General features: G+C 35.8%; 1 protein-coding gene across 2 annotated transcripts in view; it reads left to right on the plus strand.

Moving 5' to 3' along the window:
- Nucleotides 1-14,974, plus strand: part of RIMBP2 (RIMS binding protein 2) — a 138,385-nt gene that overhangs the window by 84,170 nt on the left and 39,241 nt on the right. For both annotated transcript variants that reach the window (XM_068412599.1, XM_068412600.1), the window contains 3 exons: nucleotides 67-171; nucleotides 4,070-4,120; nucleotides 10,165-10,369. In XM_068412599.1, the coding sequence (XP_068268700.1) occupies nucleotides 70-171; nucleotides 4,070-4,120; nucleotides 10,165-10,369 (358 nt within the window). In that variant the 5' untranslated portion in view covers nucleotides 67-69. The remainder of the gene's footprint in view (nucleotides 1-66; nucleotides 172-4,069; nucleotides 4,121-10,164; nucleotides 10,370-14,974) is intronic.

Here is a 14,974-nt window from a genome sequence, read left to right on the forward strand (position 1 = left end):
GCATATTTGACTGCAGGTAGAGTGCGTTGAAGTCTCCTGATAGTTTTTCTGCTTCCTTTGAAACAGCATATGCGAGAGGCTGCTGAACGGCGGCAACAGCTGGAGTTGGAGCATGAGCAAGCCTTGGCTGTTCTCAACGCCAAACAGCAGGAAATTGAACTCCTGCAGAAGGTAAGTGGAGAAAAGGAAAGTCGGGTGAAATAGTGAATTGCAGTGACAGCGCACAGGTCATGAAACAGATCTGCTTTAAAGGAACTTAAACCACAACAGCCAAACTGGTTCCTTTTCTGAGTTGTCCTGCATGATTGCTGATGCAGTTGTAACAAGTGGATGTTTACTTTGGATTTACATGACTGTACTAACTGATTTATAAATGTTTATGCCAGTGAAGATTAACCTGGCTGGTATATGTAAGTCCTCATATATTCCAATAGGGAGAAAAGTGATACAAATACATGTATTTCCTTTGTATTTCCATTGCTTCCCTCTATATTGGGCTCAGGAATATTTGTGCATTCCTTAAATGTCAGGAAGGATTCTGGTCTTAATTTCATTATAATCAAAATATGGAGAGTCCACCATTTCCTTGTCAATTTTCTGGAACAGTTAATTATTCTCACTGACATATTAATGTTTGGTTAGGATTTCATTGACTTCCTCTGCCAGACACTGGCAATTCTTTCTATCTTTCTCCACTAAATTAAATTAAAGTAAGTCCTTGTCAAGGTACTTACACATCACAGTTGATCTTTTTCATAAACTAAAGAGTTGTTTAAGTACCTCATTTCCATGCTCATTCTCTAATTCAGAAATCACTTTAAGGCATTTTTTTTTCACACTGCAACTTCCCAGTATTCATTAAAATATAAAAAACATGGTATTGAGTTTCAATCTTACCAAAGTCACTGCAATTGTCTCAATACTAATGTTGGTTTTTCCAATTGCTTGACTAGATCAAAACACAGAAATAATAATGCTATTGATAATTTGATAGAGAATGGGCATGGAGGAACATTCTCAGCAGAATAAAAAGTTGTATCTAAATATAGTTTGCTTGAAATAGAAAGCTTCACTTGACCAAATGAAATCTTCCAGTTAATTTTCTTTTAGCCTTTCGCAATTAATCTATTTAGGCATATTTCAAAATGCCATTTCTAGTTATATTCAGCTGTTATTATTTTAACTTCCACATAAATTTTGCACTTGAATTTCTCAGCAAAGCAAAGAAATCGAAGGAAGGTACAGCTTTTCTTCTTGCTGCTATTTTTTGTTACATTCTTCTAACAAATTCACATTACATGGGTCTTTTTGTTACAGATTGGCAACAGGAGACAAATCTCTGTTAATAGTGTTTTCTCCAGTCATTTTTGCTAAGCTATAACATGATAGACTTCAAGTACAAATGAGGATGTATTGTATTTTGTATTTTACTCAATGTGACTAGCTCAGCATCTGTAGCCAGTGATTAAATTCTTGTTCAGTGGACCTGAAGTAGCATGGAATACAAGATCATTTATGCTAAGAATTATTATCTAATAATCATTTACCACTAAGTTCAACTAGAATTTTAGCTTAGAATTCCTATACTAAAAGCCACCATAACAATTCATCTGTGCATTACTTAGTAGAAGCATTTAAGAAAGAACTCATCCATCTTTTCATTCATTAGCCTGAAATATTCCTCCTAGGACTTTACAGGCACTGATTTTCACCCTGAAACTTCTAATTCTTTATGTGATTAAGTTGTTATTGTGTCTTTTTTAATTATTATTGCCTCTCCTGATAAGGGTCTGTGACAAATGAGCATTCTACCCATCACATCTTCTTGACAAAATCTGCATGTGATATTCATTCTAGATACCACTCAAAAAGAAAAAGGGCTTTTTTTTTTTAATATGTATTTTGATTTTCAGCCCTTCCAAGCTCAGATTCTTTTCCATCGTGACATGTTGGAATCCCAGCTTGGTTGAAATGCTTAGTTGCTTCTGTAATGCTGCTATTAATGCTATTGAATAAGAATGAAGATCAGATTAGTACACTGTATAAGTAGAAGAGGGAAAGTATTCAAAACGTCGAAAGATTTTGGGGGGATGTCTATATTGTGCACGGTTCTACCTTGTAGAGAGATACCCAAGCTACCTGTAGTTCTCTAGGCATGGTAGTGGAGATGAGAACAGACTAATTTGCCCTGCTTTAGCCTCTGCACTGCTGGTATCCAACACTTTTCCTTTTCAACATTATAATGCAGTGTATATTGTCAAAAAACCAATTTAAATAAATCTCTTACGTAAGTAACTATAATACTTCCATCATTAATCAGGAATTGCTGGCTCACATCTTATCCAGAGCTGACTTCCCAATGTACCTAATACATGTGTGTTAAATACTTTCTTCCTTTTTTTTTATTACAGTCACCTAATTGAAAAAGTACCATGAAATGAAAGTAGTAACTCCAGGCAGTAACAGGATGACATTTCACAGCATATCTTGTTACTGTCATAAAGTTGCTGATGAACCACAGAAATGTGCACTTTAAAACAAAGCAAGTTACTGGTACAGTCTGATGCACTTGCTGTCACATTTTGACATTATAAATAAAATTTCATTGTGTTTTTAATATGTGTACAGGCTGATCAGATTTTCAGCCTAAAAGGAAGAGTACAATATTGTTCATCAAGGTTTTATGTTGATAGAGAATCAGATGGTCTTTTTCTCCAAGAAAGCCTTAATACAAGACAGTTTGATGTAAAAGAGAGATAGCTATTGATGCAGGTTTTCTAATCATTTATCAAGAACTCATATTCTGGGTAGATTTTATTAAACTTGTAATGATGGATAGCACAAGGCTTTCTATTACCTGTCATATGTTTGCTAATGTTCATGGAGCCAATATTTTATCAAGTGCTAGCAATAAGACTTTCTACTGTAGTACAGGAAGAAATATGACTATGCTTGCAGGACCAAAGGAGGCTTTATTACCATGCATGACAATGAAGTATAGTTTGTGTATATGTTTTTGGTCGTGACTTTATGGCCTGACCCAGCTTCCATTGAAACCAATAATGGAGTAAGGTAGCCCTCATAGATGAGGAAAATGACGTTAACATAGCTGTGTCAGTGTCCATCATGGGAGTATCTAGCCCATTAAATTAGAAAGTCTGTGGGGTGTTGCCCTCTGCTAAACTGGGTGGTTTTAAGACTTTTCTTTGATGAGGAATGTGCAGAATGTGGTCTTTGGGTTACAGTGATAAGGAGCTAAGAGGCAAAGTTAATGCATCCCACTGCTATCAGCCTGATACGATGGTTAATAAAAAGTTTTGCTTATCTTGGGCAAGCTTCAATAAAGAAGATGGTGAAAATTTAAATGGAAATAAAGTGAGGATAACACAAAGTTACTGAGTGCTATTTTTTTTTGTTTCTAGGGTTTAGACTTTTCCCTAACCAAAATTTAATAACTGAATTTCTGAGCTACTTAAAATACACTTTTCTACTCTTATTGGTTCCCTCTTTTCTTCTTTGACTCAGTTGATTGGACCCTAAGTGTTGCAATCTTGTTTACAGACAACCTTTCTTGTGGATGCCTTGAAGTGTTTTGTGAGCTATTTACTTAGATGATAAATACTGTTGCTGCATGTAAAGAATAAGCTTAATTTTTGTGTTGCTTTCTCCTAGCTGGTATGGTAGGTTTCTACACTATGAATCTCCTGCAACATAGTATAACAAGTTTTATTTTCAGTTTTAATTTAGAGGGTTTCGGAGATACTTCTGATGTGTTCTTGCAGTGTGTTGAGCATGCTTGTCTTGGTCCAACAAAATACTGATGCTATTAAGCTTCAATGAGATTCAGTCTTCTAAAAATAAGCAGTTATTTCAGTGGCTTGGAACCAAAGTGCTATAGTAATATTGACAGAACCACCCCTTCAAGACTGTAATTGGCTTTGGATTTGAGTATACAGTATGCTAATTTATGTGGTTAGAGCATACTGTATGTGGCATCACTAATTGATTTTTCTCTTCTCTTCTCTTCTCTTCTCTTCTCTTCTCTTCTCTTCTCTCTTATAAAAACAAGGCTCAGGTTGAAGCTAAGAAGGAACATGAAGGAGCAGTTCAGTTGCTAGAGGTAAGAAGATATCCTTTGTGTTACCTTTGCTTGTGGGAGGTTCCATTCTGAATGTGGTAACTTTACACTTTTGAAAGTTTCAAGTAGTATGTAGGTAAATAGGGTTTTTTTTCCTCTTCTAATGTAATTGCATTCTTTAAAGATTATAATTAAGTCAGGAGTGCATTAAGCTGAGCTGTTGGAAGTGATGTGTGTACCTCAGTTTCTCTTTGTATAGAATGGAAATTTTTGTACCATTTTTTGTAAAATACTATCAGATACATAAAAAGGAAGTGATTACTTGTGAGAATTATTATCATTTAGCCTGGAAATACAGCTGCAAATACCAATGAATTACCTAAGGTTCCTAATTAAATACTGTCTAGTAAACATAAAGCAACATGCTGAAGAGCCAAAATTTTTAAACCTAATGAAAGAATTCGGATACTTCGAAAAAACTTTAAAGGCTGTGGTAGAGAGAGAACACTTCATTCTTTTTATTGGAAAACTATATCTTTTCAAGGTAGTCTAACTGGGCATTTGAAAATCAAGGTCACCAGAAATATTCAGATTTTTAATTAGAAACATAGAATGATTCAGTTTGGAAGGGAGCTCTGGCTCTCTGATTCAACTCCCTGCTCAAAGAAAGGCCCTCTTCAAAATTACTGTATGCTGCTCAAGGCTTTGCCTGGTCCATTTTTAAATATCTCTGGGAATGGAGTTATGACAACCTCCATGGGCAACCTCTTTCAGTCTTTGAGCACTTTCATTATGGAGAATATTATTCTTGTATCCCGTCAGAATTTTCCTTTGGATGTTACCCATGTCCATTGCCTCTAATCCTATTGCTGTGTATCACCAGCAGGGCCCTTTGTTAGCATTTCCCAGCTACACTGCAATATGTTTTTAGAATTTGTCAGTGACTATTTGATTTAGTGAGTAAACACTGTTAAATAAATTAAATTTTGAGACATGATTCAGATGATCTGATTTACTAATTTTTGAGGCACTAAACACCTGCACATACTGACATCATCCATAAAGGCAACATCATCCATAAAGATACAACAAAAAATCTTAGTATTTCATTAGCAATTGCTCATAGCAATTATGACCTTGGCACAGAGTATTATCTGTAAATTCATTAGTAGTTGTGTTTATGGACTTTGCATCACATTTCAAGCCTTCCTTCAAGTCATTAATCCTAAAAAAAAAAAAAATTCTAGTAATTGAGTCTTCTGTGCCTAAGGATACAGAATTGCTTGTGTCTTGTATAGAAGTGACATGAAGAATAGGAGCAAATTCTTACTCCCGTTCAAAAACCATGAGCTTTGCTGTCAATTTTAGTTGGAATAGGGCAAGGTTTGCAAAACCTCTTTGTCTTAGGCTAGAGTGAAATTTTTAGAGATTTTAAACTGAGAGTCTTAGAATAATGGAACCTTTATAATGGATACACACATTTACAGTTAAATTATGTATGAAAACACAAAAAATCAAAGGACAATTGAAATAAATTAATACACTTGAATATCTGCCTGGTGCTGACAAAATCTTTTATTCCCCTTGCTGTCTGCTATTTAGAAATGCAGGCTGACCCAGAATGTTGTGTAAGACAGGACAAATGACAACAACATGTAGCAGCAATTAGAACTCCTGTAACAAGGTTCCTAAAACAAACAATTCCTCCCCAGTTTTTCAGAACTAGGCTCAACAGATTCTTTAAGTTTCAATCATATCGTTTGATATACTTGGGTAAGGTAAAGTGTCTGAAAATATAGACGCACAAGTAAATACCATGCTAACTGCATCCAGATGTCCTTTTGTTCTTTTTTGTTCTTAGTTTTTTCATGCAAAATAGGTTTTCACTGATAACTACCAGACTAGTTTTTCTGTCTGAGGAAAAGAAAAGGCGTTAAATGGTTATTAAGTCTTAGCATACCATACATATCATAAAGAACATACAATACCATAGACTGATTATAACAAGTGTGTTGTCAACATTTCACTTAGAAATCTGTTTTCAGCAGAATGTAACTTCTAGTCTGTTTACCTTCTCACAGCAGTTTTTCTGTCTGTGTACAATGGTCATGTATGATGGTTTTTCTGGTGTATTGATCATTTTAAAAAAAAATTTTTTTCAATGTGTTTATTTATATCTATAAAAGTTAATATTTGCACAGAAAGAGTTTTACTCCTATGCTTTCATTATCATCATATACATTATTTTGCTTTAAGCATATAAATTTAAATTATTAGTTAATGCCTGGTGGAAAGTATATGATGCAGGTAAACATAAGTAGAAACGAAACAGGCAAGAGATTATTTAACCCCCTCAAGCTAATCAAAATTCCTATTTAGCTGATTTGTCTGTGACCTCCGATTTGCATAACCCCATAAAGGTTTCCTAAGCTTTTGCTTTTTATTGCCATAAAGCCATTAAGTTTTAGCATTTTATTTAATCTGCCTTTTGCAGTAAGATCAGAAGTGGTATTGATTTCTGAAACATGCTACAGTGTGGTTTGTGTTAATGCATGTTTTTACATGTGTTAACTGTTCTAATATATTTTGCTTTAAAATGTAAAAAAAGTGTTCAAAGCTGTTTTTATTTCTTTGTTTATTTCACGTCTCTTTGTTTACTGTGTCTTGTTTGGAATTTATTGCTTTGCACTTCATCCAGAACACCTTGGACAGCATGCAGGTATTTTAGGGCATAAATTCTCCTTTGCCTGTCCTGAATCCAGCACTTTTCCCTTTAAAATGAGTACGATAGTCCTGCCTAACCTTGCATGGAATGTGTGCTAGAACCATTGTTATGCAAGCATGCTTGGCATTTATTGGCCTAATACCAAATCACCAAAATCAGAATTTTTTTCTACAAGAGATTAATCTTCAAATATGGCATGATTTAATGGGAACTCAGACACTGGTTTTGAAATTTGATTTCTTATGAGCATGCCCAGTAAGAATGGTTTGGTAGTTCATTCAAGATTGTAGCTTTCTGACTGTGTGGATTTTGTCTGAATTCAGATTGTTTCTTTGTTAATACAAAGATAATTTTATGTGATATTTTCACCTGAGGTTGATTTATTGAGCCACCTACTGAAAGCCATTGCTGCTACGTAAACAATTAAACTGTGAAATAGTATTTCTGTAGCAGAACATGTGAGCTAATTACTAGTCTGAATTCAAACCTGTCCACCTGGAAAGTTGCTCATCATCTCATCTGTCTTGTGCGAACAGTATCTGTCTTGTAATGGATGAAGTCTGCTTCATTTTCAATTTAAGAAGCTGTTTAAGTTTTAGAAATAGCACTATGTATTGTATGAGAAACTTGGCCAGTCCCAAGTGACATACATTCAATATGGTCTGCAGTAGAGAATGTCTTTTCAGACAACACTGCTATAGGCAGATCCAGTTTTAGGGAGATCTGGTAGATTCGGCACTTTTGTGCTGTCGTTATTAGGACAGGCTGTATGGGCAGAACCGTGATACAGAATAAAAATTCAGTGCTTCTGAGAGTGTAAGCACATGCCTCGCTCTGCAGTGACACACATGAAAACATAGATTTTCTACAGTGAGGTGAGTCTGGCTGGCTAACAACGAACCAAGCATCTGCCTGAAGTCAAGAAACAAAGGTGGGTATGGGGACACCTTCTGTTAGTACTATTGTGGAACTTATGGCAATTTTTTCTTTACATAGTGCCAACTTTGTGCTCACTTCTAACTCACAATCTTGATTAAAAAAAAGTAGTAAAGGCATTTTTCTTCCAGGCTTCGTACTGTCGTGAGAGAACAACTTGAAGATTCTAGATACTCAAAAGAAAAGTCAAAGGTGGCATATACTGAAATGCAAATAAGTTTTTAATTAATAAATAATAATAATACATTAAATTAATATTTTTTCCAAAATATTTTTAAGTCAGCCTTAGCATCTTGTTGGGGTCTGGATTGTGATGTTTTTATTTTTTGTTTTATGCTAGAGTTTCCATAACTGCATGTGGAAAGGTCAGTATATATTCTTAGAGAGTCGAATAGCTCATCCTTAAACTTTCCATTGGAAAGAGGGGATCTCAAAACCCAAACCACTTTACTGCTTTGTTTGTTTAATGTTCTTTTAAAATTGTACATAGATGCCTTACTTATGCAGCAAATTAACAAGTAGCAAAGGCTCACACTTCAGTTGCTCAAAACCACAGTGAAAAGATGAAAGTCAAAAAAACAAAAATCAAAGCATTTAATGTTTGTGTAAAATTCCTGCAACATCTCTGCATATTATTGTTTTCTGTTTCATAATGGATCAGATAGATAGATACCCTGAGACTTCTTTAGCAGAACCGAATTAATTTGTGTTTTATGAATACAAAGAAATTATATCCTCAAAATTCACTGTAGCTTTAAATATGTATTTGTCACAAAAAAGGAACAAACAGTACCACCTTCTATAGTAGGAAATTTGGATTTTTGTGTGCTTCTGGGGACTGTAAGTCTTTTGTTTCTCTTTAGCTGTGCTAAAATCTTTGTATAGGTGGTATGTCATATATGGCATTTTCTTGATATGTAATATGCGCAGTTTTTCTTATATGAACTGAGAACATTTTTCTTGTTCAAGAAGAAACCTTTAGTATAGTTGAATGGATCTAATTGAAATCCAGACTTCCTTTGTTAGTACAGTTGTTTAACTAGACATATACTATAAAGGCATTTTTAATGAAGGAAAGTGATGTTTGTTCATCATAAAGCATCAGATTAAGATATAATGCATTAGTTTTTCATGTAAGGAGCCTATTACTGCCTCTGTTGAGCTACTTCTGCTTGCAGCGTTTGGGTCACAGCACATAAGACATGAGTGCTCCCTAGGTCTCAAATGGCAGTCGTTCTCTGGCACATTTCCAGAGTACAGACCAACTGTTTGCCCCTATGTGAAAATCAGACCTCACAAATGAAATTCTCAGGAGCTTTGCTGATTCTTCAATCTTTGCAACAGGTGCTAATATGCTCTTTCCTAACTCTCTGGGCATTCTAAATTTGTGTTTTTTCTCTTCAGGAACATCTGATAGTATATGCAAACAGATAAGCAGGCTGTTTATAAATACAGATTGAAATTTAAATGCATTATATTGAAAACATTATTATATCCTTAATTTAGCTGGTACAATTAATATGCAGATTTGGATAAAAGGGTTTTTCATGCTTTAGTGTCTTCACTACTCTTATATAAGTTCTGACTAAAAGTTGTAGAAGAAATACTTAATTCCCATGCCCTTTGTTATTCCTTTCAGCCAGGGAATCTTTCCTTTCCATCACCTCATCCCCTTTTTCACATCAGGAATTCATAAACTCTATGTAGGCAAATTTCCCAAGTCAGTACAGAAGCTTATCTTTTAAGTTCTATTTTGTTAAAGCCTGATGCCTCAAAATTACAACAAAAATGTTTGCCAACAATGACATTTTGGTACTTCTCACAAGCTTACAAACAAGCTTCTCTTGATGGTGTCTGGATTAATTCTGTGTGGATTGGCACCTATAGTAAGGAGCATTATTTTTGAAAGGGAATTGAGCCAGTAGATAGGCCCACATTCTGCATGAACCGTAGTGTGGGGGGGGTTTTGGTGGCATTTTTTAGTACATAAATCTTAATCTTACACTTCAGGAGGCTTCAACTTAATAGCCAAGGATGGGCAAACCTCAGAAATACACCTGAGTTTTAGAAAAAGATGGAAAAGTGCACAAAAGTGACGTTCAGATGTGTGCAGAAGTCACAAAGCTGTAGGATCTGTTTGCAGATGTTTCTGGCAGTGATTTTTTTAGCACTGCCAAGAAATATGATGAGGAATTTCCCCTTTGGAAATTGAGGATGAAAGGAGTACTTACCTCAATATTACAGGGATATTAAAAAGTTTAGTTCTAAATATGGCTGAGAATTTAGGGGAGAAAGGTTTGGTTGTGGGCCTGTTTATCCCAAATAGTTTGCCTATCCTGGCTTCCTGGTACTTAAGAAAAATCTGACACAGTTATAGCTCGCTCTGATCTCAGTCAAATGTCTGTGTTATGTCTTGCTTGTGCAGGCCAAAGTCCGAGAGCTAGAGGAGAAATGCCGGACACAGAGCGAACAATTTAACCTCTTGTCCAGAGAACTGGAAAAGTTTCGACAGCAAGCAGGGAAGATTGATCTCCTGAGCAGTAACTCGGTGGCATCCTCAGATATCCCTGGTTCTCCCGGTAAATCTCTATCCCAGTTAATGAATGGTATAGCCACTTCCATAGGCAAAGGTAAGGACCAGCATTTTATTTGTCGGTATCTGTTCTGCCCTGTAGGTTTCAAGATGCAACTCAATGATCTAAACAGATTTTGGTTGTACAAATGAAGAATTCGCTCCTGTTCCTGTTTTGTGACTTGTTTAAATGTCAGAGTACCTCCTAAGCCTTCACTGAGGTTGTTCCAGTTTTATTTGGGCACTGCTGTGAGCAGAATTCTCTCTAATTGTTGTTGGGTATAGTTGTGAGAAACCTGTTCAGTGTTAAAAGGAGGTATTCCTTACGTAAATATCTACTTCCATTTCCTCAGTATCACCCATGCTAGAATTACTTTAACTACTTGTTCTGCAAAGGAACATTTGTCAGGTAATTTCCATTACTTACAGATTCCCCCAAAGTTGTTTTAAAATAAGTATGAAGAGCAACTGGAAAAATGAAATAGTCTTGACTATTTTAATTTCATCTTCCTAAGCTTCTAGAAAAATCCTGAGGCATAGGGCCTAGAAATCACAAATAATTTCCCTATCGTTACAGATGAGCAGTTATTTTCAGTGAAGGGTGCTAAACTCAATGTGAAACCAAGTCAAAAGGAACCAAGGTGACATCCTTCTTTCATTTCAATTCAGTAACTTTGTACTTTGTATGCCTTGGGTTTTTGAACACAAAATTTGAGCTGTTTGCACTTTTGCCCACTGTGGTGCATATAAGTTTATAGGCTTTTCTGGAGCTTCAAGTCTTACCTAAGTGGCTATTAAAGTGCACTAAATGGAGAATTGAGAAGGCGTTACCTGATAGCTGTAAGAATTTAGTAGAAATTTCCTTAACATCAACAGGATTAGTTCTTCATGTCTCTAAGGACAGGATTTTCAAAGCAACAATTAATTTTAAAGGAAAGGTAATTAGCTATTGAAATATCCTTTAGGCAGCTAGTAAAGGTCCAGTCTGTATCTCTGGAATTGATCTAAATAGGCCCCAATCCTCAAACAAAAAACAACTAAACTTTTTAAGGTCCTCAAACTCTCCAAACTAAAGTATATTTTTTCTTGAAATAGTAATGGGAACAGCTTTTGAAAAAAGCTTCAAAACATAACAAACAGAAATCTTCCAAGAAATTCCTGACCAAAAACACAGAAAACACAGCTACGTCTGTACTGAAGTCACTACAAGGCCTTGCTCTGTAAACCTTTGCTCATAACCTATTGATTTTTATGCGACTTAGAATTCAGGACCTGCAGCACTGATGTAAAAACATCAGAAATCCTTGGACAATATTAATTCTCAGTATGAATGCGCTCATAACAATAAAGTAATGTTTAAGCAAGTGGGCAGGATTTCTAATTATTGAAATCAACCATTTCATAATAATGATGGTAATGCTACAGCAAGTTCTTCAGAAGTGTAATTATTTTTATTATGTGTGAGGAAGAAAGAACACAAGAGGGAACACAAGGACAGCTTTCAAAGCAAAGCAAATGACGGAAATGAGATCAGTTTATGACCAGCTGCTTTGCCTTAATTGGTGATGTTTGAATGTATCAGGAAATGAAATAAACCTAGCCAGAATGGATCAGAACATAAAAAGTTCACTCTAAACGTATAATAATGTCACAATCAGATACAGAAACCCTGAGATTTATTACTCGTCAGATAAAAGGCTCATTTAAATGGCCTTTCTTGATAATTTATGTAGGCTGTAATGAATCAGCAGTTCCAATAAATAAAATGGAAGAGTCTAATTGTATTACAAGTCTGGCTAGCTTTAGTTCTGCTGAGACATTTAAATTAAGTCTGGTGCTCTTCCTTGGCTCTTTCCTTGAAAGGGTGTTCTTCAGACTTCCTTAACAGATATTTGCCAGTTATGGGAAAATAAAGGCCCTTTTGAGTGTATATGGATTTTACGAGACCTTACGGACAAAAACCCTGTGGTTTTGTAAGGTTCTTCTCTAGTATTTAGAGAAAAAAGAGACATTTCTAGAAGCTGCTGTGTATTCTTATGAACTGACCTCTTGTATTTTTCATTCTTTGACTCTAAGTTTTTTCCAGAGTGCAAATATAAAATGAAAAGTGCATTTTTTTTCTTAGTTTCGAGTGAGTTAACAAGTTTTAAAAGAGCCTTTACAGGTCTGATTCCTCCACATTCTGTTGTTCAAACCCAGGGACATCAGTGAAATTGCCTTGGATGAACAAGAGAACCCAGTTTGAAATTGTTTCTTATTTTGGAGGTAAAGTTAGGCCAGTTTTTAAACGCAGCCATTTTTGTCTGTACTCATGTATTCACAATCCACAAAAGTAGACATCCTCTATAGAAAATATCAGGAGATTACACAGATTCAGGAAGCTTCAGGAGGAATGTGCTTCATGCACATTGAATCTTGATTTCACTTTTTCCAAAGGCATTGTTTGATGATGCTTGTGTTTATTTTTTTTAATGCAGCTGTGGCTCTATATACATAGAATCAGCATGAAATTACATACGTTATTTAAGCATCTCATGACCTTTTAAAAAAGTCTCCTTTACAGAATACAGAGGAAGTAACTGTTAATGTTATATGATATAGCTTGCCCAAAAATCTGTTCTTTCCAGTTTATTGCAGACATTGGAATACCTTGAAAATGCAGTCATTTTTAAGATGCTTTAAGAAATAGATCACATTGTGGTCCCAGAGAAAAGCAGTCCCACAGCATGAGAAAGAGCCCTAGAGGATCAGCTGCTGTTATTTCACACACTTTTTCATAAAGAGACAGGAGTTGGTGGCACCCAGTGCAGATTTTACTGAGCAAGGAGATGTTACATTGCACAAGTAGCAAAATGAATAGAGAAACAGGGGACACTGAAGGCGGCAATAAGTCCAGTTAGGAAGACAGATCCATTTTGCATAGCTAGATTTAGAGCAGAAGCTATATTTCCATATACATTGATGGATATGGGTATAGAATTACTCGGATGGGAAGTGAGGTATCTGAGTAGGCTGTATCTAGTTATTAGCACCATCTGGAGCCATAGATGTGTCCAGTCACATGATGCAATTACAACTACCACACAGTTTTCTCTCCTATGTATTAAGGACTCAAGGTAAATTTTATGTATCCTATTTTACAAGGGGAAAAAAATAAGACAGTTGAATATCTTCCAGCGTCTTGATATTCCTGGAGTTCTTGATAATATGTGTTCCTATCCTGGTTATCATCCTATATGTATGCAAAGCAAGGGCTATTTTGTCCAAGAATCTTTCTCCACATTTTGTATGTAGTACAACTGATTTAATAACAAAGCCTGAGAAATCCAGGAGGTATGAGACCAAACAGCAGTTTCCTTTGAATGAATAATCACAGTTGGAGCAATTATTTATAGGCTTGGCGCTGACAGGCTGATATGGCAAGCGCATTAACAGCAAACAGAAGGAGCTAAATTGGCTAAAGGTTTCTGAATGGGGATGACTTTTCTGTTATACATGTGAGAAAGGTTCCAAGAATAAAAAATGTGCCCTTTTCCAGCCTGGGGACTGCTGTAAGCAGGCTGGTTGTAATTAATCTTTTGTGTGATGACTTGTATATTTCCCTGCTGTCAATGTGCTTAAGCTGTCCTGCTGTAAATTACAGTGATGCAGAGAAAATTAATCATGTTGGACCAAGGAGCACACCAGAAAAACCCTCTGATGATATGTTTTGGAGCTTATTCTCCTCTGCAATACGAATAAAGAGGTTCCACTGATAATTCCTGGTGACATGTGTCTGGGAAGCTTGCAATTGAGTAGCAAAACATTGCTGTCCAGGCTGCTGGGAGAACTGGAGAGGAAATGCTGAACCTACACATATCCAGGGTCTGAAAAATTAGAGCATAGGCTCATTATGTTAATGAGAGAGAGAGAAAGGAGAAGGAGAATGATATCTGATTGTGTCAGCAACACCCTAGACTCTGTGCTTTGCTGTAGCTTCTGCTGATGCTGCAAATATAATTAGGCTCAGTTTACAATTTCCTGCTTGTTTTCATGTGGTTTGGGGACTAAACTAACAGTAAAAGGGGAAAAATGTAGAAGTATTTTATATTATGCTTTATTAGTCTCTCTTCCAACCTTGATGAAGTTGTTCGTTTTACTTGTCTCCCCTCACCATTAGGCCTTAGAGTCAATAGGAGATAAGTGTTCAGCCTCTTGTAAGGCTGCCTCCTTAGGTCCTTTAAATGTGCAGTATAGACTGTCTCTTCCTTTTTATTTTTAAGTGCTTTTAAAAAGCACAATAAAAATATTCAAAAAGCATTTCTGGAGATTTTTCCTTTTTCATAGTCTATGTTTTCTGGTTTTTAGAAACCAGAGAGATGGCACTGTGATCGAATTATGTGTTTTAGTACTGATGTTAATGAGGAGCTCTTAAGAAACACGAATCTTGGAGCTTACTGCCCTGCAAAAAGTCAAACCTCTTCCCTTCATTTCAACATTAATATCCTGCTAACCAAATTATTAGCATTTTAGTCGCTTTCTTAGAAGATAAATGCATGACTTGATTATACTTTCCAGTGTATGACAGAGTCCCTGAAAGGAATAGAAGGGTTCCAACAGCAGCTTTTTAGTGCTGGGCATGTTAAGCAGCATGTCAGATAACTTCTCCAAAGATACCAAGATG

This window comes from Nyctibius grandis, chromosome 14, assembly GCF_013368605.1.
Source record: "Nyctibius grandis isolate bNycGra1 chromosome 14, bNycGra1.pri, whole genome shotgun sequence".
Taxonomy (NCBI): Eukaryota; Metazoa; Chordata; class Aves; order Nyctibiiformes; family Nyctibiidae; genus Nyctibius; species Nyctibius grandis.